The sequence below is a fragment of the Rhipicephalus sanguineus genome, chromosome 2 (assembly GCF_013339695.2).
Source record: "Rhipicephalus sanguineus isolate Rsan-2018 chromosome 2, BIME_Rsan_1.4, whole genome shotgun sequence".
In the NCBI taxonomy this organism is placed as follows: Eukaryota; Metazoa; Arthropoda; class Arachnida; order Ixodida; family Ixodidae; genus Rhipicephalus; species Rhipicephalus sanguineus.
This window is the reverse complement of record NC_051177.1, coordinates 72,479,825-72,507,295: the sequence shown is the minus strand read 5'-3', so window position 1 is coordinate 72,507,295 and position 27,471 is coordinate 72,479,825. Positions and strand designations below refer to the sequence as shown.

General features: G+C 46.5%; 2 protein-coding genes across 2 annotated transcripts in view; one reads left to right on the top strand and one right to left on the bottom strand.

Annotated features, from left to right (window-relative positions):
* Window positions 1-2,187: 2,187 nt before the first annotated feature.
* LOC125757351 (uncharacterized) lies at window positions 2,188-14,895 on the top strand. Its single transcript, XM_049412861.1, has 7 exons — window positions 2,188-2,275; window positions 3,694-3,928; window positions 6,663-6,895; window positions 7,945-8,091; window positions 9,352-9,958; window positions 13,299-13,564; window positions 14,716-14,895. The coding sequence occupies exons 1-7, from the start codon at window positions 2,256-2,258 to the stop codon at window positions 14,810-14,812; spliced, it is 1,605 nt and encodes a 534-aa protein (XP_049268818.1). The 5' UTR covers window positions 2,188-2,255; the 3' UTR covers window positions 14,813-14,895.
* A 12,036-nt stretch (window positions 14,896-26,931) lies between these two features.
* LOC119383172 (ankyrin repeat and BTB/POZ domain-containing protein 2) overlaps window positions 26,932-27,471 on the bottom strand; it is a 60,676-nt gene continuing 60,136 nt past the window's right edge. The window contains exon 16 of the mRNA XM_037651197.2: window positions 26,932-27,340. Within this exon, the coding sequence (XP_037507125.1) occupies window positions 26,969-27,340 (372 nt within the window). The 3' untranslated portion in view covers window positions 26,932-26,968. The remainder of the gene's footprint in view (window positions 27,341-27,471) is intronic.

Sequence of the window (27,471 nt, the reverse complement as noted above, 5' to 3'; positions counted from 1 at the left end):
GGTTCATTATATTGAGAACACATATCTGCATGTCAAGCGATGTGTCATAAAAATATTGATACCGTATTTTAGTTCTAGGTATATCAACTCGAACCGGTCGCCTAGATCATTTCTTTATTTATTTATTTATTTATTTATTTATTTATTTATTTATTTACGTATTTATTTGAATACCATCAAGGCTCAAGGGGCTACACAGAGAAGTGGGTTACATTTTGGGTGGTGTAGTAGAACAAACAAAACAGAACAAAAAAAAAGAATACAGTCAGATATATTTAGTTACATACGTCGTAATATGATTAAGCTTACTTTAATTACAACCTAAGTACACCTATATACATGTTCAGAGGTGTGCATTAAGGCTTGTTGGTCGTGCCTGCGTACGTGCGCAAGACAAAACTTTCAATTATATCAGCCTTATGTGCACACTTCTTGATCTTACGCAAACTTCATATTATGGCTGCTTTTCTAAGCACAACGGAGAATATAAAGCGTCAGCGGTACCTTACTGCGTCGTCGCTAACAATATTTGCCACTCCAAGAAAAGTATCCATTCATTCCCATGAGTTACCTATGTTAATCCTTGCGCTCTAAAAAAAATTTGATTAAGGTTTCGTAAGGCTCAAGAAGCGAGGAGATGGAAAGCTGCTCAGAAAGACTCAAATGAGGGGTGGTGAAAAAGTGGGTCGGGGTGCACGGTAACTGTTCTGGTGTCGGGGAACCTCAACCACTCGAAGTAGAGTTACCGTGCTCACCAGTACTCACAGCCTCAATTTGACAAGAATCACTCTGCACACGCTGTAGCGGGGAGTCGGTGACGTAGCTTACAGATGCAACGAGGAATAACGCGAGTGTTTGGAACAAAAGATCAACGATTTCGAATCCAATGTACTCTACTACTGGAGGGCGGCATGCAGCCGTCCCTGAGTAGGAACTGGAGTAATCAGGCTTCCTATATGCGAGAGCTACACGAAGAATCCGAATGTCAGGACATCCAAGAGTCGCGTGCAGACCACAAACAGTAGGGTCCGCCGTAGTGTCACGCGTTTTCAGTCTTAACAACTAAAGAGAACGCTTTCCGGAACTACAATAGAAACCAAAGCGCGTAATTTGGGTAGAGTGGTCCTTTAGAATATTTGCACTTTTTTAGATCTAATTCAGTACCTACTTGATTACTGTAAAAGATGGTGCGATATTTCGTGGCGCCAACCAACCGCGTTGACACTGAGATAATATGAGATGTTGAAAAGAGTGCCCGAGATTTCTGGTCACAGAGTCGCTTTCACGTCGAGTACTAAAACGAGTTGCCGTTTCTAATGCCAGTTTTCTATTGGATTTTCCCCAAAACTTGTTATCTGTGCCACCGAGAGAGCATACCTTACAGACATACTGGGAAAAGAGGAAGGAAATAATTGTGAAGACAGACTCTGCGGTCCTTCTGTAAAAAGATAACGCCTCACTTGCAACTGTTTCCTTTAGTTAGTTAGTCAGTTAGTTAGTTAGTTAGTTAGTTAGTTAGTTAGTTAGTTAGTTAGTTAGTTAGTTAGTTAGTTAGTTAGTTAGTTAGTTAGTTAGTTAGTTAGTTAGTTAGTTAGTTAGTTAGTTTGCTTGCTTGCTTGCTTGTTTGTTTGTTTGTTTGTTTGTTTGGTTGGTTGCTTGTTTGTTTGTTTGTTTGGTTGTTTGTTTGTTTGTTTGTTTGTTTGTTTGTTTGTTTGTTTGTTTGTTTGTTTACACGCTATCGCGACCCCCCCCCCCCCCCCCCCCCCCCCCCCCCCCCCCCCCCCCCCGTACAAACGGCATACAACGTCCTCGCGTCGAACGACATGGAAGCGAAATCCGCGTAGAAACACGTCGCAATGACAGTCCCAAAATCCACAAAGATCGCGCTTGCTTCCCGTATTCAAATCTCTCAAGTCTGCGTGCCTTTATTTCAAGTATCGTGACGAGTCGATAGCCGCATAATCGATACTGACACATACACACACAAAAAAAAAATGGTGGCCGCCCTGTCCTCTATGTCGGTGGCACTTGTGTCATCTTCGTTGCATGCAGCCGTTCTTTTGCGACAGTAAGCCCTGTGCGGGAGGGGGGCGACTTGTTGCCTCGGAGACGGCGTGTCAAACACAGGCTGGTCATTTCCCTCCTCCTCGTCGCCTTGACCGCCCAACCCTCTCGCCTTTGCTTCGTCCACCAACAGACGGACTGAAACGGATCGACGACGCTGCTGGAACAAAACGCTCTCTGTGCAAGGCGGTATGAGAGACACGGCGCTTCGGTAAGCATACGCTGTTTTCAAACCTGTTGCGGCGTGAACTAGTTTGAGGCGTCGTGTAGACGCGCTAATTAGTCATCACTCTTTATTGTCTCGGAAAAACCGAGGCCCTACTCGGTTTTGCAGTCTGACGGCAAATTAAGGCGCAGCATTCGACGAGCTCAGATTTATTTGTCTCGTTGGCAGCAAGGAGAATTTCTCTAGAGACATCAGCATTCCCTTCCATAACAATTCGACGGTGCTGCGCGTAACGAGAACTCCTATTGTGACGCCACCTATCGGGCTCAGCGTACGAATTCTAGGCCACGTAGGCATGTGCAGAGTGATGGTTTATTCAGCAACGAACAATCTTAGGCGAAAACATCTTAGGCGAAATTTTTTGTATGGTAAGTTAACCAAGTTGCTAGATCGAGGCTTCATCTCTTAAAAGTAATACGAACAAGTGTAGGCATCGATGGTTGTTCCTCTTGTTTGTCTCCTACCTTCGCGATTGATTAAGATCTCCGATTATGCGGAATATAGCACTCCTCTGCAAAGACACCGTCTATGCGAGCACAACTGCACCTCCTGCACCAAAACATTAATCTCTTCAAGTGTCATTGAGCCAATCGCGCCAGCATATAAAAAGCACGTCTATGGTCCATAACACAATCCTAAGGTGAGCGAAAGGTGACCATTAGGCGAATAACAACGCGTTTCGACGACAAAACACGAGATATACAAGGCATGCTGAATGATAACACGCATGCGCAGGTATTTTTCAAGAATTATTAAACCAGCGAGGTCTTGAACATGAATGGTAAGACCACTGATCTCCGGGAAACTTCTTTATACTGTCTAACGGAGGCCAATTGAAATGTATGCAGACTGCTAGCGTATAAGAAGCCAGCGGTATACACGGGAATTATAGCCTACGACTTAACTTACCACGATATTATTATGAGGCATGCTGTTAGGGGGGGGGGGGGGCACCATATTCATATTGACCACCTGGGTTTCTTTAACTTGCGCCTAAATCTAAGCATACGGATGTCATTGCATTTTGCCCTCGTCGAGCTGCGGCCGCCGCAGCCGGGAATCAAGCACGCCTCCTTGAACTTAGCAACGCGACACCTTAACCCTTAAGCTTAACCTTTCCTCGGGCTTGGTGAGAAAACACATCCTGCGGAATGTATACACTGCTGTCAACAGCTCACCTAAATCATGCAGTCGTGACCGGCAAGAAGTGTTCAGAAGCGGAGCGCGAATTAGCCATTTTCTCAGTCTCCTCTCTTCATACAGAGGCCTGTGCTCACTCTCTTCGGAGCTGCCGGCGCCTGCTGTTTGATAACAGATAGCGTGCTATTAACCAATACCCGATATAAATCAAGAGAGACGTGAGCACAGCAAATGACGCGTGAGCACAGCAAATGACATTGCAGATGCTTCAAACGACTGGACGACTGCGTCACTCTGAAGTCCCGGTGCCTGCGGAAGGTGGTCTTGCTGATAATGACGGCGCGTAAGCCACCGGACGACCGCGCATGCCCACCGGAGCTGAACCCGTTCATCAGCTTTCCCAGCGACCTGGTCGAAGACCTCATCGAGACCGTCATCCAGATGTCACCGCGGGCTCGAGACAAGATCACACCTGACGTGCGCGCAGACGACCTAAGCGTGAGAACCAATCATTCACAGGCCCAATGCTCAACTGTACGTGATTCCTGAGCACGATGATCATTTGCTGGTTTCTTTTATGAGCCCTCCACCATGCTTAGTGGCGTTTAGTTACTCCTTTTCTACAGTCGTGTACCATAACGTACATTGCGAATGTAATCCAAAAAAAAAAAACAGCAGGAGGTGGAAGATAGAAGCTTGCGACGTTTCGGCAAGTGGACTTGTCTTCTTCAAGGCTGGAACTGATTGTAAGGCACAATGTAAGGCGAATGTAAGGCATAAAACAAAACTTCAGTGAGGTTTTAGACAACAGGGCACTTGTTAGAAAACTGGCCTCATGGTAATTACATATTAAAATCTCATTTAATATACTGTAACATCGAAAAAAAAAAACATAGCAGCCAGATAATATGATTTCGATAAATAGGTGCAGGAAAATTTTGTATTAAGGACACACATACTGATTGTTGTAACCATACATTGAAATTAAAACAATCTTTACGCTTTATTTTCCCCGCAGTGTCAAATCATCAAAAACTGATGGTCGCACTCTTGAAATAACGACCTTAGGAACGCGCAATTGTGGTTCGTTCTCAAGTAATATCGTATATTGAATACAGGGGCCCAGAGGAAGCACGAAATAGACAAATGAACTTCTCTTACTAACTCTCTTACTAATATATGAAAATTTGCTTACACGGGGTCGCTGGAGCCATTGGATGATTACTTGGAAAAGGTCATTCGATGATGGCGGTCCTGCTCATCGACACCCCAGGCTACAGCGACACCCTGTGTCCGCAATTTTTCACCTCTTCGAGCTTCCCGTAGCACAGGTCGGCAAACTCACGCATGAGTCGACTCACTCAGACTAACTCAGACTCAGATCGAGCCGTGAGTATAAGTCAGAGTGAGTCCGAGCGAGCAATATTTTCGTGAGTTTGAATCCGAGTGAGTCCGGCTGTGCAAACTTTCAGTGAGTCTGAGTCCGAGTGAGTCGGAATGAGGAAAAGTTTGGTGTCTGAGTCCGAGTGAGTCCTAAAGGCAAAATATATTTCATGAGTGAGTCTGAGTGAGCTCCACATTTTTTGCCGACCTATGTCCCCGAGACTTCTGCCTTTGAACAACTAAGCTGTTTAAGCTCGCCGTTATTTTTCTGTCCGAAACAGAAATGATCACCATCACGAACCGGCACGCGCTCTCTACAACCTCTTCTTCATCTTCGTCCTCTTCTGCTTCGATCCCAGAACACCTGTGCCGATTTCTCCGGCGTGGCCTGTAATAACCCTGATGGATGAGAGAACGAGTACAGAGAGAGAGAGAAAGAAAGATATAAAGAAAAAGAAAGAGAGAAATTCTTGGCGAAAAGGTGCTCCCCACGTACCCTCGATCCGAAGGCGAGCGTCCTAACCACTCGGCTATCCAGGCACGCCAGCAGAGCACAGCATAGCCTTGTATAGTATAGTGTAGCAAGGGGGTGGGAAAGGAAAGTGAGTGTGAGGAGGAGAGACATGATGTTGAGAAACAGGGGAGAGAGTAAAGCGTAGCAGAGAAGGAATAAGAGAGAAATAGGAAATAGTGAGAGATAGAGAAAAAAAAGATAGGAAGCGAGAAATATATTTATATATATAGAATAAGGGATGAAAGAGGAAGAAAGATAGAAAGAGCAAGAAAGAGAAAGAAACAGAGCGATAAATAATTAAATAGAAATAAACAAAGAAAAAGAAGACATAGAAGACACAGAGACGAGAGAAGAAGAAAGAACGAGGAATTTTGCAAAACAGAAAAACAGCAAAAGCCAGGACTACCTAGGTGCCCATCAGCTCTGCGCCTCCAGTGCAAGCTACGCTTACTTCTTTACCTGTTAATATACCCTTTCTTCTTGCTTTTATGCTTGTTCACCCCCCCCCCCCCCCCAACTAAGCCTTTATTAGTCACTGGTCCAATTTTACAGCGAAGCTTCATATGGCTAAGTTCTGACGGATCGCGTCTATACAAAAAAAAAACACGCGCAGAACAATTTTCGGCGCCCATGCTCCTCGCCACCACCGATGCCTCTTTCACAAGTGTCACCACTACCCACCAATCGTTGTGCCCCTTTGTCTCGTGACGTAGAGATTGCGCGCTGGCGGTGTTAACAGAAGCCGCACTTTAGACTCGCTATATGACGGACGCATGTCGTTCGTCGGAGACGTATGGATGATGAGAGGTCGATGAGTATGTCAGCTCTGGGACAAAGTACCTCCGAGTACCGAGTCTTATCCGCCAACGACAAGAAGAAAACTGGGAATGGAAGGAGCACCAATGCGCACAGAAGCGCGAATGGGCCTGAAAACCACGTGAAGTGGCTTCCGCAGTATCGTGCAGCCGCAGCTGCAGGCTTCGCAGGCTTTTTGCGAACTTTTCGTGAGGTTTATGAGCAACAGTCAATGGCGTAGCCAGGGGGGGAGGGGGTCACACCGGGCCCGTGCCCCCCCCCTCCATTTTTTTTTTTTTTGCCATGGCATACAGAGCAGATTATACTCGATCCCATCTGCCTGCCCGACCCCCACTTCAGATCAAGAAGGTGACCCCCCCTCCCCCGGAAAAAATTTCTGCCTACGCCCCTGGTAACAGTAGGGAAACATTGTCGGTTCCCGACTAAATGGGTTGCATATGAACGTTATTGATGACTACAGAGTTCGGAAAGATTGTCTGTTTATTATTATTTTTTTTCGCTTCCCCGCTGCGTGAACAGCTGCTCGTCCGGAGCGGCCGGGTGCGCTGCTTCTCGCTGTGGGACGTGGAGATGCACAGCCGCGATTTCTCGGCGGCGCTCCGGCAGCTGAGTGACACCGGTGCGGCAGCGATGCTGCAGGAGTTGGAGATCGACGGCGTGTACGTGCGGGGCCGCCGGCCGGAGTCCATCCTCCGCAGCCTCGACAACGTCGGCCGGCTGCTCCGCGCTGCACCAAAGCTGCGGGCGCTCAGGTGCACACACGCGCGAGCATGAGTCGCTAGCTAAACTGTTTATCTAGAGCATTCGGGATGTTTGATTCCTCACTTGAGGAGAAACGGTGCAAAGTAACAGGGTGCAAGAAGAGATAAACGGCGACGCATCTGTCTCCACTCCTCGCCTTCCGTTCTTATGCCCCGTCCTGCTCAAGTAATGGTGTGTTTCAGTGGTGCCGGTTTATTGTATGGTAAGTACGAAAATAGCGTACCGTCGTGGTCTGCATGCAGCTTTTTAAAACATATTAGCCACAAGAGCTGCTCATTGCTTACTGTAACGTGATTAGCGGATCAAAGTGACTAACAGAGGTCTTCCAGACTAAAAAAGCTACGGACCGACCGCGAATGTGCAGTGCTTCCGTACTTACCGTCACGGTAAACCTGCAGTGTTAATAAATCCCAAATAACACGGCACGTCTCCATAAAAGCAGAAAAAGAACAGATAGATGGACGAGAAAAAGAAGAAAGGCAGTGAAAGAGACCATGCCAGAAAATGTGAGTCTTGTGTCTACACCTGGGGATGGCAAATGAAAGCGCTAGAAAAATAGGATGGACCTCAACAGCTGTAGCAAAAGGTTCGTCGCCCTGCTCTCTGATGGCTGAGGGAGGTCGGTATTCTGAAAATGATCTGTGATCGGCGCGAGCGAGTGTAGACACCAGTAATCGTGTCTGCGCAGTGTTAGTGTATCCTGTGTGGAAATGATCTGAGCTCGTTCTGGAGAGTGATGTCATTTTACAGGCATGTTCTAGAATCATGTTCTAAAGGCATGTCATTTATGCGTTGTCGTGCATTCGGGCTTCTTCTCTGAAAAGGTTTTTCCTTCCTTCCTGTGCGATATTTGTAGGCCCTGTCTGAAGCAGGCACTCGGCCATTGTGCTGCCAATAGCGCTTTTCTTTCTTTTTTTATCGTAAAAATATGATTTTATCAAAAGAAAAATGGTAATAGAACATTTTCTTTGATGGCCCGTATTCCTTTGAAAGTTCGGCACACGCATATCACTGAAATGTCTTTGCGATGTCTGGGCAGGCTGGGCCTGAGCGGCCGTTCCCTCCTGGACTTGGCAGCGCTCGAGCACCTGGAAGAACTGAGTCTCACGTATGACTGCCACCGCGAATTGGACGACATCATCGGTCAGGCTGAAAAAAACGGTGACCCTCTCTGGCCTCGGCTGAGGTAAGACCCACGGTTATTGAGCTTACCTTACTGTAACTGCACAAACAGTGTTTCATAAGAGAACCAAGAGATGAGAAAGTTGCGGGACATAAACGAAGACGATTCCGTACCGCCTTTTTAGTGTACCAGATAACCAAGCAAGTGCACTTACGCAAAAAATGCCTGCCAAGAATTCGCTATTCATATACGAGTCATTAAGAGAACAAAAAAACAAAATTGATGCACGAATTTCGACAGATTATTTGGTCAGTACTGCTACTCGTGCAAATAATACGATCATGAATACTTAGATCACCAAGGAATGTTCGCTGGGGTTGTGAAGTAGAACGAAAGACTGCGTCTTAACTTCGTGTTCATCTGTAGTGCCATCTCAGACAAGTTCTGAATAAACAAATTCCTTCTATGCTTATGCACGGCGATGGCAGGCGCAGCGTGCTATGACATGCTCTCTGAAGTTTATATCGCTGGTTGCTACATTTCTTTCAGCATTTTGTTAACATTCAAGCGCGGTAGCTCTTTATTAACGGTGCCAATGCGGCCCATTGCTAAAGCTTAGAGCTGTTTATCGGTACTCTTAGAAGTGAATGAATGAATGTATCAATGAATCACATCGCCTCGCCTCACATTCTTTTTAACTGCGGCAATGTTAGCTTGTCGATACTAGACCGGCAGTACTCACCGCCTTGTTTACCAGTGCCTATTTCACTCCTCACGTTGTCGCCGCCTCTTGAACGTAGCCTTGCGAAATTCCAAATTTTGTAATTTAGTCGGCACTCTCATTTGTTTATTATCGCGTATAGTATGCACCCGACACTGCGTTAATGGGTGTACTGTTGTTGTTGTTTAAAGACAGAGGATCAACCTGTGGGGCTGCTGTGCAATCTTGTCCTTTAGGCACGAGGTTTAATACGTGATAAAACGACAGAAGAGAGACAGACAGTGAAGCTGCACTGTCGCCTAAATGGCACTTCAATGTCTGCCTGTATGACCGTATTACTATCTGTATGACTGTATTACTGTCTGTGTGACTGTATGACTGTCTGTATGACTGTATGACTGTATTATCTCTAGCATTCTGGATCACGTGCCAGAAAAGAAGATTGTACTGCAAGCTATATTAATTAAGAAACAAAATATTATTTTAACTATGCGTTAAAACTTTATATTATTACTGCAATTCTGCTGTTATTACCTGCTATTTCCGAACGCTTTGGCAATGCTGAGCGGGACTCGGCGAGTCATCCGCCATGTTACATGCAGGTGCTTTTCGTACGGCGACTACTTCTCGAGCGCTTCGCGACGCACCGTGTCCTACCTCCTGTGCCACTGCACCCAACTCGTCGAGCTCCGGGCGGACGTATCCGGAGCCCTGTTGGACCTGCACGAGCAACAGTTCCTGCAGGAAGGGGGCCTCGTCTGCAGGTACCGGCTGCAGAAGACCGCCTTCGGCTCATTCGTATACGGCTCCGACCAGCAGAAAGGCAAACCACAGAGGGACTTGGACATCTGCGGCCCGTCCGCACTCTGCGTGCAGATAGCCACGGTCGCGTGCCCGAATCTCGTCGACGTGGACGTGTACGTCGACTGTCACGAGTCCGTGCTGGCACTGGCCGAGTTCTCGCACCTTCGTTACCTGAAGCTGATGTGGGTCAGCAGCAAGCTGGCCGGATGCTTCGAGACAAGCACGCTCAGTCTTCTGCACGAAGTCGGCTGCCAGCTGGTGGAACTGTGCCTGCACTCTTTCGTCAATGTGGACCTGAATGCCGTGGCATTCCTTTGTCCGTCGCTGGAGGCGTTCGGCCTAATACAGTGCCGCACCGTGGCGAATCACGTCCCCGTCTCCCTGCCTTTTGCTGGCCTTACAAAGGTAACACGAAACGTAATACTTCGAGGACAACTTGACGCACATCCTCCTAGCTTTAGAGTCGACAATTTTCTTTTTTCCAGCGAAGCTTTTTATGAGTTACAGATTTTGGTGGAGGCGTTGTCGTACGCGAAATACCCGGCGCCGGCAGGGTACAAAAATGCGTCTTTGGAAGGCGAGCCAGCCACACGCGTATTTGTGTGCGCCGTTCTCCAATAATTGACTTTTTTCTCGATCGTGCGCTTGTCGGTGATCAGCCGTTTCTGAAATGGAAGTCAGATTTTTTATCGAGATCATTTGTCAATTCACGTTGCCACTTTTCATTGTTGCCTGGACATGAACGCATGACCTCACGTTCCGGCGCCGGCGCTGGAACGTGAGACATTAGGCACGATGCCAACTGCGTAGGCGCGCCTTCACGTCCCGCCCGCAACCAATCAGAGCTGTTTCGCTTCCGCCGGGGATATAAAGAAAGACAGAAAGAAACAATGACAGAAACAAACAGACAAAGAAAGAAAATCAGTGGGTCAGGAACGCACACGCCAAGCTTCGCTTGCCCCCATTTTCCCGAGAGCCGAAGGGTTCCTAAGCTTTTTTTTTTTTTCATGGTCAACGTTCCTTTAGTATATATGCAAAAGGAACTCGGCATATAGTTTCGTCTGAAAGCTGATCGTTCTTCAAGACGACCTCTGAACTTGTTTTACGGTGACCAGGCCTAAAACTGTCTTCAAGGTTCCCTAGCCGCTACTTAGAGAAAATTCAGCCGACTTTAATAACGTTTGGTATATAATGTGGCCATTAACGTAGAGAGAGAGATAGAAAGAGAAGAGAAAAGGCGGAGAGGTTAACCATACGAACGTCCGGTTTGCTACCCTGCACTGGGGATAAGGGAACGGGGAATAGAAAGAGGAAGAGAGAGAAGGAGAGCACTGCACGTGCGAAGGGGTACAATCAGTCACTGAGGCTGGAGCTTCTATGACCTATATGACATCAGCGCTCTGACATTCCATTGAAGAATCGCGGCCTTTGAGAGGGCCGTGGGCGAGCCTTTGTCATTACTGCAGCGCTGAAAACACTGGATCGAGAACCTCCAGCAGTTGCAGGGCAGCTCGGGCTGTCGGAGTGTTTAGCTTATTCAAAAGCATGAATATGGTGTTCAGAAGAGAGCGAAGCATCGCAGCAATGTCCTTGTCTTTCTCGGGCAAGTCGTGGGGAACCAGCGCTGTCGTTGACTCGGTCTGTGTCTGCTGCGAACATTGGAGTCGCTGTGTATGGTGCTGTGGCTTTGGCTGTGGCTGTTGTTCTGGCTGTGGCTCTGGCTGCAGCTTTGGAAATGCCGGCCATGCTTCAGTGTCCATGTGCTCTGGTGCGGTCTTGTCCTCAGAAATCGACTCGGGTGTGTCTAGCCTAGGAAGCAGAGGATAAGGTGCCACCTGTGAACTGCGCTTCACAGAGCTCCTTGACCCTCTACGGCGTCGGAAGCGTCGCTTTGTGACGACAGCAACAGCTTCCCGACGAGACGAGCGGTCTCGCACCATCTGCTTTAGGATTTCGTTTTGCTTCTGTTTCTTGGGGCACTCATTTGACGAAGCGTCATGGGACCCGAGGCAGTTGCGGCACTTGAGGACCGTGGCATCGCAGGAGTCTGCAGCGTGTGGTTCGGCGCAGCGCGAGCAAGTGATTGTGCTCTGACACACGGCGCTCACGTGTCCAAACCTCATACATTTGCGGCATTGGAGTGGCCTTGGAATGAACGGTCGTACAGGATGCCGAAAGTGGCCTACCTTGACATGCGAGGGCAGAGATTCACCCTTGAATGTTAGTTTTATACAGCGAGAAGTGCCCATGCGCGATATGTGTATTATAGGGATGCCATCTACCGTTGGCTTCACCAGATTGGGCAAGTCTGTGCTGGAAACAGAGACGTCCACATCGTAGATGACACCAGTAGTGGTACCACTGGCCAATGGGACGTACGAGCGAACTTTTATGCCATCAAGTTCCATAATTTTGCTCAATGTGCTCAGTGCAGTCTCATGTGCAACGTCGACAGCCAGGACATTTTTTCGTGTGTTGACTCTCACGTCTCTTACTTCATTTGGCACCGCCGCTTCGAGAAGCACCGAGACCGACTGTCTCTTGAGTTGTCTCAGGTTGTCGGTAGCGAGTTCTGGTACGAAAATAATCGTACTGACTGCGGTCTTCGGAGTAGATTTCAGAGCTGACTTGCCTGAAGACAGGGCGGACCCGGTGTTTGTTCGCTTCGCCTTACGGCGTCCTACGAGCTGAAAGTCGTCATCGGACCAGTCCTCACTGCTGAGCGAGTAGACACTGGTTTCGTCGCTGTCCGTAGCAGGAGCCCAGTGCGCTTCTTGGAGACCGCCGCCGCTGTCGCCGCCATTCCCGGCAGGGCCCGGGGACGTCTATACTTGCATCGGCGCCAGAAACGAGGCGGATATCCAGCGGTGAAGGCAGAAATATTAAGAAAATAGCGGATCGGTAGTCACAAGCGTTCTGTTTGTTTGTTCGTTTGTTTGTTTGTTTGTTTGTTTGTTTGTTTGTTTGTCTGTTTGCTTGCTTGTAGCCGATGCATATTGGCACATACCCACTCAGGGGGATTGGCCAAGAAGACGTATCGTGGCCTATTAATGATAATTATAATAATGTTTACGTCCCTATCATTGAAGTACAAGAAAATAACTGAGATAACGAGCAATAAAGTGAGAGAGGAAAGAAAAAAGGAACGGGAAAAGCTATTTCACAATAGCGTTCTGTAAAGCGAACACTTCGTCTTCCTCCAGCCAAGCATGCTATCTTATGGAATGTGTCGCGTTCTTGCGTTCAACACTTCGCATAATTTTTTTAGTGATGTTCATTGCCCCGCTGTGCCCTCTCTTCCTTTACTTTTACCGTTTTCCTATATGTTTTCCGTTTCTCAGTGCTAAGTGTCAAATTTGTCAAATTCGGTATTTTAGTGGGATTTAGCGTCCTGTCTTTCCCTGTATTTTTTATTCATATAGCTTGCAGAAGACGCTGATCCCGTTGTGACGCCGGCCACTGCTCTTTTTATGACATACATAAGCAAAAGTAGGCAAAAAAAAATGAAAATATAGATAAGCACAGGAGACAGTCCAAAACTTTTGCCGAGTTCTGACTATACGAAGAACACTGAAGAGATTCAGAGAGTTCTGTAAATATCGGGTGTACAAGAAAATCAACAAATTACACGCGATCCCTGCACATATCCACCCGTAACAAAAGATTATTCCTACTTCATCTGGCACCCAAGTTTAGCTGTACAACATAATTACCGAGCACTATGTTTCCATCATCGTTTCTGCAGGTTCGTGTTATCCCGCCGCCAGACTACCCAGCTATACAGGCGGAGGACGACCTGTGCTGTGTCCTCGGTTCTTGTTCGGCGCTCAAGTCCTTCGTCGTAGACCTCGTGGCCGAAGACTTCGAGCTCCTGGTCGACCGCCTACTGCAGTCGACCCACAGCGGCTTTCGCTCGGTAGAGCTGGCAGGCCTTTACTTCCAACAGCCCACTACGACGCCCGCAGTGCGGGACGGTGTGCTCAGGCTACTCCTGGCGTGTGAAGCACTCAGGTAATGGGGTCTAAAATAAAAAAAAAAAAAAACGTCGGTAGAGGGGAGGTGACCCTAACCTTTGACTTTGGTGCTCGGTAGTAGCACTCACACGTCGGTGTTCGTGTGCCCAGGTGTATTCCGTGGGTTGACATTGTGTTCCGTCACGCTGACGAAGTCGATCTCAGAGGCCACGTAAAAAGAAGCGCGTGGTTGAGATCTGCTCCGCCAGGTGTCGCAACGATCCCAGCTAATCACAAGAAAGCAGTCTGCTCTTTTAATGAACTCGTTGAACTAACTTTTATTAATTATCCTGACAGTTAACATGTCCTTATCGTAAGTAAATTTGTGCTCCGATGTCATATGTATCCAATATAACTCTTACCTTGTGCCAGAATCATCGATTTCGTACCAGTTTTATTTTTCAGAAGAGTTTTTCAGAATATTCGGAAAACCGGAAGTCCTCGACTGGCAGTGCTCGGAAGAGAAATGAAAGTGTCACTTCGCGCTCGTGCCACCAAATAGGGCGAAACTATGACAGGGCCATCCAAAGGACGAGCACTAAGAAAGTCTCGAGGAATAGCAACCGGCAACCTCACACGTAGCGAACACATCACAGGTGACGATTGAGCAGTACCAAATAACTATACACGGACTTAGAAAACTGATGGACATAACAGGCGCTGATTTTTCAAACCTCCTTCGGGCTATTGGTTTCCATCATGCAATTTTACCAAACCACCCAACTTTCCTTACCTGTGAGTTTAAATTCTACCGATGCTTCTTTGGGAATTCGTGAAGGCTGTACGTCAAGTTTCACCAGAATGATGTCGCGTCGGAATAAAATCTGAACCTAAATGGAGCACTTCTTATGAATCGTTAGATCACTTTATGAATGGTCGTATGACGGCCACAATCAATTCAACAAGAAGAAAATAACTCTTTGTAGAGTTAATATCAAAATGAGCATTCAATTTCCTGTATCTTTTGCATCAACGAGTGAGCGATGCAACCATCTCCATTATCGGCCCATGGCATGGCCCACGACATGGCATGGTTTAGTTGAAGTGCTTTAAACGGTAAATAAGTTTGAATAAAACATATATGGAGCAACGATTCATCGACGCAGTTCGCAGCTGCTTGTTTACTAGCCATCGCTCTGTGTTGTCCAGGTACCTGGTGGTTGCGGACACTGAGTTGGGCGACCTCGCCAAGCAGGTCAATCCACGGCTGAAAATTCGATTCGAGTACCTTTACGTCGGCCTCTAAAGAAGCCATGAATGCCGGAAAACGTCGTTAAGCGCTGTCCAGCAACAACTTCAAGTTCTTTGAATTAATATCTCGAGTTGCGGTCAGAAATTTTGAAATCTCTTCTGTCGCCGGATGTTCCACAAACTTTGAATTGTTTAACGATTAAATGAGAACATGTGAAACGAGCGCATGACAGCATTAAAGCAGTTTTTTTTCAAGTGTGCGTACGTTTTGATAAACAGAGAAAAAAAAAGGCGCATACAAGAAAGCATCGAAGTGCGCAATTCTTTTAGATTGGACATCTCAATAAAAGGACCACCAATGACAGCGATGCAGTATCGTAGGCATTTATCGAATGTCACCTGTCCCATTCAGGCTATAAACAAAGTAACGTTTTTCAGGTGCTACAGCCTTCGACGAGGATTTTCTCCAGCTGCAGCAATAGGATTCGCGATCACCCGATCACTAATTATGCTGCCACTAAAGCGCTCATAAACAAGATCTCAGGGTATATATATATATATACCACTCTCCTGTGCTGCAACTTCAATCCCTTGCTCGCAACATTACGCTTCTACGATGGACACCGTGTTTCTCCAAGCAGCACTTGCACTCTTGTTCCCCACTACCCCCCTATCAGCTTTGCTTGGACCCCAACCTGCGACTTTACCACGCGGACTCCCATATCGAAACAACTTCATTGTGTCGCATGAAGTTGGGCATGCCTATTCTTTACTGATAACAATGGTCAACATTGCTGCTTGCAACTTCTACAATTGTGAAAAGGCATTCGAACACCCTCTGTGCCATGGCAAAGCTATACGAAATTCAACGATGTGCCGTGGAAGATAAACTCCGTCATCTGCGTGGAAGACCACTTTCTGAAGAAGGGACCCCGGGACCTTAACCTATGGATTCTTGCATGAACATGCACAAGGAGGAGAAGGGGGAGCAATAAAATCACAAAAGAAATGCAGGGTGGTTAGCCAGGACTCAGCACGGTTGGCTACCCTGAACAGGGGAAGGCGGAGGGGAAACAAAATTTCAGAGAAGAGAAATCACAGACGGTCACTCAGTCACGTAGCCTTCAGAAATTGTTGTAGCGCATTCGTTGTTTTCCGCAACTGTGACACACAGTCCCATCTAAAGGCGTGCGCACGAGGAAAACAGGGCAGAACGCCCCCCTCCCCCTGATCACCTAGTGGGGGGGGGGGGCGCAATATCTGCCCCATTTGTTTACTCAGTTATGGCCAGGAAGGTTTTGGACGACACTGGCGACCGAAGGCTCCTGATGTTGCATTCCGAGAACCATTGACTTCCCATCTGTTTTACTGCAGGTAAGCCCGGGACCAAATGCAGGCCATTGTAAGAAGCACGTCATCATTTCATCTTCATCTTTCTTTTATCGCTACGCAGCAAAGAGACTTGGTCTTTTTTCCGGCGTGGGAGCGGCCCGCAACGTGCTAGAGCGGGTTCCGAGCGACCATGATAAAGTTTCTGCATCCGTTAAGAAGCAGACCAATTGAGGTGGGGGGGGGGAGGCGCTATGATGAGACTTTGCCCCCCCCCCCCCCAATGGGGAACCATACGCACACCTATGGACTCATCGTCCCAACAGCTTGTCGATGGTGAAGGCGTTTCCGTTTAGGTTATTTAGAGTCGTACACGAAAAGTAACACCATGCGCTCAGAAAAGAGCACAGCGTCGTGCTTCAGTGGTTGGTTGTCAAGTGATTCGCCGGCAAGCGCCCCGCCGTTGAAGCTTCCAGGAAAGTATGCAAATGAACAAGCCATGTTTTTATGTCTTCATTAGGGACTGACGTGGCTCAGCACTTCAGCTATAGGTAGCACACAGTATGACATCGCAGAAGTGTCGCACACCTCGCCATCGATTGCATTCTCCCGAACCATCGCTGAGACTGCGGCTGCTATATGGTCTTTCCCAGGGGAACACATAATCTGGCTTCGTTTAGCCTGGGTGTTGCGTTCACCACCGCGTATTCACTGAAGATTCAAAAGGCCGGTAACACCGAGTGCCACTAGCGCGCTGTAGAGGACACTGTCGAACACCTCCTGTTTCACTGCCCGTCTCATGAAAATGAAAGTCTTCAACACCGTACAACACTTAGGTGGACAAGGCCACAAAAGCCTCATTGGACTTCCTAAAATCAACTGGACTTTACGAATGTTTGCGAAGCGCTAGCGTGCGTTTTGTGTGTTCATATTAACCGGCCTCTCTCCCTCTCTGAGTACACTAACTAGTCATATTGCACGGGTGTAGTAGAACCACCACTCCCTTGCCGGAACAGTGACATGGGCCATTGTCCACAGTCTTCCACAGATAGGGGGAGATACTTTATTTGTGACCCTCAGTACTTTACTAGCCTAATGGCGAATACAGAAAGTCGAAATAAAGCTTTCCGTCGCATGTTTAAAGGGACACTAAAGAGCAAAACGACTTTTCTCGCATTAGTAAAGTAGTCTTCCGATACCAAAAACACCACGCTTGCTGCGAGAGGACGCTTAATAAACGCGCAAGAAGAAAATACAGGTGGCGACGCCACCTTGAAATTCCCGCACCATTTGCCGTGACGTCACATATTTTTGACGGCGCCTGCTTAGGCCTACGTAGTTCCTAATCGGTTAAATAGAAGTACATTGTCCTCTGAGGGGGCCAGAGACTTGACATAACGAGTTTGTGGAAATTTCGTCGAGCCAGTGGCACCAGAATACGCTAAATGCTCTTTGAAATCTTTTACGTCACGAATTACAAAGTTCGGCGCGAAATTTGAAAATGAAACTTTGAACTTGGTTTTCTCCTCTAAAAACGCCAGGCCTGCGCTGAAACCGCAGCACCGTCACAGCGAAAGCTGGAAGAGCGGCGTTTCTCGATCCCATTGTAAGCTCTCTTGAGGCTACAATACAAGTACACTAGAAAGGTACCCACTACGCCATAAATCACAATTTTTGTGAAGTTGGGAAGCACCTACTAAGTCATTATTCCTCATTCTGCGGAGAAGCGAGGCCCAGCTACACGTCTGTAAGGCATTATGTGCACTTTGTTGACGCGACGACTGATGAATATGAAGAATTATGGCTCAGCCCTTTGTAATGGGTCGGAAGCTTTAAACGGCCCACCAGTTATGTAATTGCATTGGGTGACGCCCGGTCGCTATTTCCCTCTCCCGTCTTGCTGTATAACATCTGTTGACGTGGGAGAGAGCCGGGGGACGAGGCGAAGAACTTTACTGAGACCCCAAGGAAATGGATCATGCGCTTATCGGCTTCCTTGGCAACCAATACAAGTGCACTTGCGAGGAACCCACTACGCTCTAAATCATTGTAATTTTACTGACACACCGAGGAAATGGATTATGCGCTGATGGGCTTCCTTGGCAACCAATACAAGTGTACTTGCGAGGAACCCACTACGCTATAAATCATTGTAATTTTTGAGGAGTAGGGCAGCAGGCACTGTGCCATTTTTCGTCATTCTACGGAGAACCGAGGTACCTGCTAAACGCATGTAAGGCATTATGCGCACTTTGTTGATGCTGTGCCTGATGACGATGAAGAATTATGGCAAAGCCCTTTGTAATGGGTTGGAAGCCTTCAACAACCTACTCGTTGCGCAATTCGCATTGTGTGACGCCTGGTTACAGAATTCGCGTTGTGCGACGCTTGGTGCTTATTTTACTCTTCTACCATGCTATATTGCATATGCTAATGTGGTTCTTTCTCGACATGAAGCCTGTATAGGACCTTTTTGCAAAGCAGTTTCAAGCACCGGCATGGCTCAGAGGTTGAATACTGGGCTCCCACGCAGGGGGCCCAGGTTCTAACATCGTTCCATCCTGGAATTTCGAGCGATACTGGTTACTGGTTATTTCGAGCGATACTGGTTACGGACACCGGCGGCGGCGGCGGCGGCGGCGGACAACTACGGCGCCAAAAACGGCCGGTGAAATGATCTCATAACAGCTTTCGCTGTAATAATAAACCTATGGTGGTGAAATGAACTACACAAGAGTTCTTCGAGCACACTTTATCAATCTAAACCAATTCATTGTTCCTCTTCAGTGTCCCTTTAAGATAAAGTAAGGCTTACCCGCTAGCTTCTGCCTAGAGACAAACGAGTTGATTGATACAACGTGCTTCTGACTTCAATTCTCCCATGTACGCTGATGATTGTTCCACTGAGGCCAGCTACACAGACGCAGCATCCCCTCACTATCACTCGACTCCACATTTTTTAACGTCAAGAGATGGATGGGTTCGGAGCTTTCCCACCTCCGAGACGCTATTTAGGTGTTGCTCAGAAGTGAATTAATAGCAGGAAATGTTATCCAACGAAACCTTTTTGTCAGCTCTGCTCTCAGAGTCCTGTCAACAACTTGCAAAGAAAATACCAATAAACCCACCACCACGTGATCACAAAAGAGCACGAAGTCGCGTTTCAGTCGTGGCCAGGTCACTGTTGTGTCTCTGGTAACGACCTCGCCACCGGAGTAATTAAAAAAAGAATAAGAAAAAATGAACGCCTGAAAGAAGTAATTTTGTTTGTACAAATTTGGCGATAACTGCTGCAGCACATCGTCACGGCAAGCGAGCACACGCGATTACCTTGAGTAATTCGCAGAGCAGCGCCGGACACAAGCGACGCAGGCCCTCAGAATGTGCGTTCACTACAATGGAATAACAAGGCATGGAAAATACATTCTTGAAAAAACACTTTATTTTCTGTTCACAGGTGTCGAAAACTGGTGTTATTCCTGTTACTCAAATACCATTCAGTGATAAAAAAAAGTATTGAGAGCCACACAAGCTCCGGATTGTGTATTTGCGGTTATTTCTTTTTTTTTATGATGACTCACTTTTCCGTGCAGAAAAGCTCCGAAACTAAGGGACATGTTACATGCATCGAATAAAACTGCACGTAAAACAAACTCTGTGTATTCGACAAAATGTGTACGGGCACACAAAACAAACAGAACCTTATGTGACGCTTTACACAAATCATTCTTTCCCTCCCTCCCTCCCGACATAATGGTTACGTGAGTATAGTGTCCGTGTTGTAGCCATCACGCATTCGGCTTTCGCCAGATAGTGGTATACAATTCCAGGCAAAAAAAGGAAACACGCAGCGCTCACGGCAAATAATACTATTGTATGCACGTGCAAAAAAAAAAAAAGAAAAGAAAAAATGGAAAAGCAATATACAAAGCTATCTACCGTTTCCCCTCGGTGGTTGAATTAGCGCAGTAGTGATGCTCTAAGTCATGAATATGATCGTTACGACATTTTTTGTCTAAGTTAAACACAGATCTGATTTCGGTGGGATAACAGTGGTGTCTTATGTACAAAGTTTCGACACGGCGCGTGCGGTTACTGCGCTTCGTATAAGTATTAAAAAAAATGAGTAAATGGCGCGGAAGAAGCGCATTGAGGTAGTTTGCCAACAAGGCTGTCTCAGTGACCACCGTAAATTAAATATTACTAAAAAAATTAAATAATGCGCAGCGGGGACGTGAACACCTTCACGCGACATTAGTGAGTATTTTTTTTTTTTTTTTAGTTTCTCTAATGAGTCACTTCTTCGTAGCATATACTTAACTTCACTCGCACAGGTTGTGTTGAGCAGAGGCTGATGTAGACCGGTTAGCTTTTACGATGACGCAAATAACCTTCGGTTAATATTCTTAACCAGCAATTTTATTGCTGTTATTAACGAGAAATTTGATCGTCGAATAGGCCTACTACGTGCAAGCGAAGTATTTAAATTAACATTATGGCATAACAGCTAAAACTACGGGACGGTGAAACACCAGCACACCAAGGAGGATTTCAAAAAATATGCATTTTTTTAAATCATCCTTGCAATACACGGAGCTGGGATAGTGATCTTTGCGGGACATTGTGCTTCACTGTCCCGTAGTTTGCGCTGTCCTGCCATAATTTTCATGAACCAACTAGCTCACCTAAGAATCCCTGTGAACCCTTGTCAACTTCTTCGCAGGTATCGCCTTCCAAAAATTCTCGCATCAATATTTCATTAGCCCTTTTGCTAATTTGCGTTCGTTCTTTTTTTTTTGCCTTTTGTTGTTTTGTTTTTAATTCGCAACGCGACTTTAACATAGCCAAATGTCGTCCACAGTTGAATTCGAAGGTCGGCCTTTTATGTCGTTCGAACTCCTTAACATACCCATATCATTGCTAAAAAGAATGAACTCCTGTGATTTCAACGCACACATAAGTTTCGTTCATGACCTCAATTCGTTGTATTTGCAAACTGCCTGTATGGCACTAAAGCTGCACGACTGGTGAGTTCACTAACACGCTTATTGTAAGCACGTGCTCGCTATTTCCAGTACCCTAGTTACAAACAACAAGAAGTGTTCCAGTTTTCGCAATACATAATTGTTTTAAGGTAAAGCGCTATGCAACATATGCTAGGGGAGATGATAATGTGATTAAATAGTCCCTGGTGACGCGGGCTCATGTAAAGCAAAGTGACATGTATTAGGCAAACGCTCTTAAGCTGAACTTCGTTTGGCACATGAACATGAACATGAGTGAATGTGCAACTCGTTTCTTTGTCCCACTTATATTAGATGAGACCACATGGCAATATATTGTCGTGCCGGTCGTTTTAAGAAAACGTTACGTTGCAGTAACATAATATGCCACTTGTAAATACATAGTAAAAAAACGTTTCTCATAAAAAGGCCACTGAACATAAAGACAGGCTGAACACAATTCATTGGTCCCATGATGAATGCTAGCGTTCGCATATGAACCATCGAGAAGTGCCCTGAAAGCTTCACTAAAATGGTTAAAAGATACTGGTCGATGGGAGACAGATGATCGAAGAGGTATTAGTAAACTGGCCTACAAAAATGTTTCAAGCTGAGAATGTGTGGGCCGTCGTCCGTAAATATTTTTATTTAGCGTCGTTAGTAATGCTGTGCCGTATTTCGCTATCAGTCACGTAAAAATTTGTTTTCGCGATGGGAAACAGAAAAATGTTCATTTATTATCTTTTTTTTTTTTCACCGGGCGGAAAAAATAAACATCCTTTGTAAAGATCAGATTGCAGTATTTTTCAGTCATCATCTACGAAGGAATAGCTAAGCGCACACGCAGGGAATTTCTTGTCAACGTGTATCACCGGTGACTACAAAAAGAAAAAAAGGTCATTCGCAACATTTCACTACAAGTGTTTGACGTACCAAAACTACCAACACCGGAAGAAATTTCTTTATAGAGAAGACGTAGATTTTCAATAAAGAAAGATTAAGAGTCAAATGGTAGCTTGTGTGTGAAATATTAGAAAACAGCATGGAAACTGAAAACCGATTACAATTGAGCACCACATGCTCTAATGCACGGTGAGGCCCCAAGAAATGCCTCCTATAAATAAATGGAGTCCCAATTCTCCATCGATGCCTTTTAAGACCGACCCGTGGACCCTTCCAAAGCTGATACGATGCTGCAAAATATATTGTTACATATGGTTCGTAGAAATATAATCACTGCAGTAAAATCGATTGGCTAGTTTTTTGGTTTTTTTTACCAATAAACTTAGAAACTATCCTGAATGAGTTTGTTCATTAACGAGAAGAAACTTGCCATAGGTTCTCATCTAATAAAGTTAAACCTACCACACATGACTCCCAAAATGTGTCGGTGTGGACGCCACGCCCACTGAAACATTTCCAATCCCATTACTGATGGTTCCCCACGGACTGACAAGCTGCGAAGTCGTACGGAATGAACATCTCAACGACTGACCCGGAGAAATTTTTTTTTCAGCACTGAGAAGAGAGCACTCCACAACGCTCCCGAAGGCACCGACAAAGATATGCTCGTCACTGTTTAGAATATGCACAAATATTAACACACACACAGAACACACACATAACACACACAACTCCGGACGAGTATTCTGCCAGGCCTGGGTAACTGAGGACATAAATTTCTTATTTTCGTTTGCACTAAATTATGCAGCACAGACTGGAACCTACTTACAAACTCAAGAGAACCATGACACCGTAGATCCCCACCCGTTTCGGCACCCATTATGTTCCCATTTAATTGCGGATGCAAAGTTAGCGCGACTGGTTTTCAGCATCACAGTCCGCATAACAGACACGAACTGGTCAAAAGTATTCCAACAAATTCGGGCACGCTGAAAACAAAATATTGGTCCCATACGGAATGCTAGTGTCTATAAAGTAATCTTCTTCGGGCGTTCTTCAATTTGTTCTGTTATTGTTAAAAACACGAAGCGTTGCAAAACCAGTAAATTGGAACGCATAGCCTCCATAGGACAACATCAGAGGTAAGAACAAAGTCATTGACGAGCTACTACGGCGTAAGCCTCCTGAACAGCATCGTCGTAACAGGAAAAGATCAGCGAACACATCGACCAGGTCCCGCCGCTTTCGCGAGGCATGCAATTCTTCGTTGATGCAGACGCATTTCTCTCAATCGACTCCATTGCGCGCTTTGGGACCACGTACTCAACATGTCTCTGAAAGCGCGAGCTATTTTCTAAGCTATCTATATTTAAAACTGCGCATTCTCTTTTTTAAGGAAGCAGAGAAAACACATTAATGACATCAGAACACCCACTAAAGTATGGCTCAATAATAGTGCTCTTCTGTTGTGCCCATTGCATCTTTCATTCTCATCTGCGCTGCATAAAAATAAAAACTGTTGGTTTTAAAGATGCCCTTCTCAGGGTGACGGAGGTGAACCGTTAAAATGTATCTGTATACCATTATCGGCTCAATAATCGAATGCGTGCGCGTTAGCTTTTTCCATATCGAGTATGCGCGGGAATGGTACGGCAATCGCACGAGGTGCGGTGGCCTAAAGAGCTGGAGTGGTGCCTGTAAAGCAAAGCGTTATTTTACGATGCAGCTGCAACTTGACGTAGATCGATTCCACTTCCAGTAACACTCCTACTGTCACCCTGAGACAGAGTCAGAATATAGCGAGTAGTTGCGAGCCCGTGGACGAATCGCGTAATATGGCACTGATGCCTAACCGGTGTCTGTAACCAATGAACGAAGTTTAATTAGAACGACGATACTGAAACGCGAAGCGAACGCTAACGTTAGCACTATTGAGAAGTGGTTTAGCACACCGCGACGCAGCTCAGAACGACACACTTTTGCACATGAACACATCAAGGTAACCCATCACAACATGGCACTATGAAGTCATTTCGCAGTCCAAAATGACAGCTACGTTGGTCCCAGTGCTTTAAAGTATCAAGCCGAAAAAGTTGTAATTAAAGAGAACATACAAAATACACACAATGTCTGAGGCGCACTTCGGACACGCCGTGACGACCACGTCGCGAAGTTACTGTTTTCATGGACTTCTGAAAGTCCTAGCTATTATACCGGATTACATTTGTTACATCTTACTACGTCAGAAATAGGTTTAGAATGTCTAACAGGATTTTCGTCGCCATGGTAAAGAGTAGAGACGCGATCAAGCTTTCCTCCTTGTCATGGTCAATACTTTTGTGTCACTTCTTAGGAGCTTAAACGCAAGGTCTCGTAGGAGCACAGTCTCCATGCAGACTCAACAAAGAGAGCTTGTGAAGAGCGAGACAGAATAAATGTTCTCACAAAGACTCAGCAAAGAAGACGAGTGCAAAAAAACGGACAAAATATCCCTTCATGTACACCGTTGTCCACAGGAAAACACACACTCAGCGCAGAGCCTTAGGGCGTGTAGAGATTCACGAGACCACTGCTGAGGCATACAGATCCAAGTCGTAGATGCGTAGCCTTGGCTTCCTCCGTGGAGGTTGTCAAGGCACTGAAGACATTCGCCCTAAGTGTGAAGCAAGTGAAACCGCAAAACCTTAGCGCATTACTTAGTGGGACCATGTCGCTCCCACACAAGGCAGTGTTACTACACAGTCTTCTACTGCATGAGATGCTGAACACATGAGTCATATTCACTTTTCGCTTCACTGATACTACTAAGGCACGCTGGGCAGCTGTGTTGGTTCTCGAAAACATGACGGAAGCAGTATTCGCATTTGTACACTTGAATATTTCTTGACGTCCATGGAAGCTGTGCACGATGCGTAGAAGTTCACAAGGTGGCGGCCATCTTTAGTATTCTGATGTGTGCGAGTCGCATCGTGGCCAGTTTCTTCATTCTTTTTTGCTTTCCTCAAAGTGACAGTGGTAGAGCTGAGGCAGGATGTCATCTTATGATGCATAGACTTCAAGTCACAGCTTACACCTGCAATGGAACAAGATCCAAGATATTGACCCGAGTTCACACAGTACAAGGATAAGCCAGATAATCCCAGAAATCTTAAAGAAATATACGACACACCTGGTTCTTTCAATCCCCTCTCATACGTCCAAATGAATAGAGAGAGCGAAAGGGCCCGGGGTTGGGGGAGGGGGCGTTCATGGTGTCAAAAACTCATACAAAGGTCATCTTCAAGCCTAACTTGCTTAAGAACGTCGAGAAAGCAATGTTAAAGGGACACTAAAGGCAAACATTAAGTCGACGTTGATTGTTGAAATAGCGGTCCAGAAACCTCGTAGTGCTACTTTTATGCCAAGGAAGTGCTTATTTTGAAATAAAATCACGTTTTTAGTGGTCCGCATCGCGTTAGCGCGCTTCAAATCTCCCGCCTGAAAATACGACTTTCATACGTCACTGCTGCCGTGCCCAACGTTGCCCGCTTTTACTGCGCGTCCGCCGACACTAGTAGCAGCAGAGCGGAAGTAGCGGGACCCACAGTAGCAACAACGGCCATTGAAGCCATCGAAGCTTGCCGCAGTCCCGCAGCGAGCACACACGCACAGGTTTTGACTGTTCAGCACACTGACGCAATGGCATGACACTAAGCCACATCGAGCGTAAGGGTTCATTCCACGGCACCCAGTGAAAAGACACACCGGTTTCCTTGCTGCAGCACTGGCGTTGTGCACCATTCGCTTAATTTCTCGGTAAGTAGGGCACTGTTGTTGATAATATTGCCGTTTTAGAAGTTGTCATACATTGGGCTTTCACTCTGACATAAATTGTTATTTGCCTTTAGGGTCCCTTTAAACCAGAACCACCTCGCGAGATTTCTGTAAAATTAATGCCTGTGTGGTGTTTACTGACAGACTGCCATTGATAGCATAGAAAATGGGAGTCGATCAAAAATTATTAGTTTACCCCGTGAAAAATGTGATCCAAACAATTTTGCGGCCCGTCAATCTTCTTGTCAGACGAAAAACATATAGTTGGTGCTACTTCGCCATTACCTCTCTATCACGCTTTCCATCGTTTGCGGATGAGAGCATCTGGTGGAAACTGGCGTAAGTCACTGCAGTATTATCTGTGTAACTAAAACTCTCTCATGTTTCTTTACACCACGGTGTAAGAATATTCAGGTGTTGACACTGCGCGCGCCTAAGCGGCCAGAAAATGTTCGGTCGTCGGTCCGTTGAGCGGTGCGCCATCTAATGGCTTGAGGCGGAGAGCGCCCGCGAGTAGCCGAATCACGGTGGTGCTGCGTCATCGCCGCCGCTCTCGCCGTTCCCTCTCCTGTTGCTCTCTCGATTTCGCCCCTCGACGCCGCTTGGCGGTTGCACATTATCCAGCAAAATGGCACAAAAAAATGCACGTTATCAGCAGCATGCGCGTTGCTATGGAGACGACTGCCCCGCTTTTCATAGCGCCCTCTGCAAGTCATCTGATAAGAACCCGAACATTATCTGGACGCGCGCGGATTGCGGTTTCCCATGCGTTGGGGGAAGAGTGTCATCACCTGAGTATATTCTTACACCGTGCTTTACACGCACCCCTGTACTTCTGAAAGCAAAGACACTTCACTGTGCTGTTTATGTTGGCACGTGCGCTAAATTTCTCTTATTTTTCCTTGTTCGTTCATCATCGCACCGTTATTGCATCACCCCTTTTAGTGGGCACCTCCTTCGTGAACTGTAATCATCATCACCATCATGATTATCATTTCCTATCGTTCACTATCTATCACTAGCTTTTAAAGGTTACAGAAAACTGGTGGCATGTGCCTCGTTGGACTGAACCCAGCCCATCCATAAACACGTACGGCATTTAGTTCTGAACTTCACCTTGATCGTCTTATCTCCGCTGAGTGGACGTTTGTGCCGGCCTTCAGTTACTTGTTGGGACCGACTAGTCTCATCTTCGCATCGTGGCCGGTGGAAGCCCGCTTTCCGGCGAGAGACTTGGACATGGCCACCCGCTGCTTGACCCTGGCCTGAAGCGTGAGCAGCAAGCCGCTGAGGACGTCGTGGTTGTGTAACCGCTTGCCGAACAGCAGCTTGCGCACGCCGTCGTCGTAGCTTAGCAGCGCGACCAGGTTCTGGAGCAGGAAACCCTGGCAGTACTCCAGGAGCTGGACTGCGTTGTACACCTTGGCGTGTACGTACGTGGCGACCACATTGTCCAGGTCGACGCACTTGGAACAGCGCGCCTCGCAGAAGCGAACGAGGCCGTCCAATTGGAAGAATGTGGCCGCCGTGAGAAGCTGTGTGGTTGAGACATCGCGGTACATGGTGAGATCACTCGAAGGTCAGTACTAAAGGTCACATAAGGTGTTCCCAGTTCCCATCACCGACACATGTGATGTCAGAAAGCATGATGCGTCGGTCTTGCATT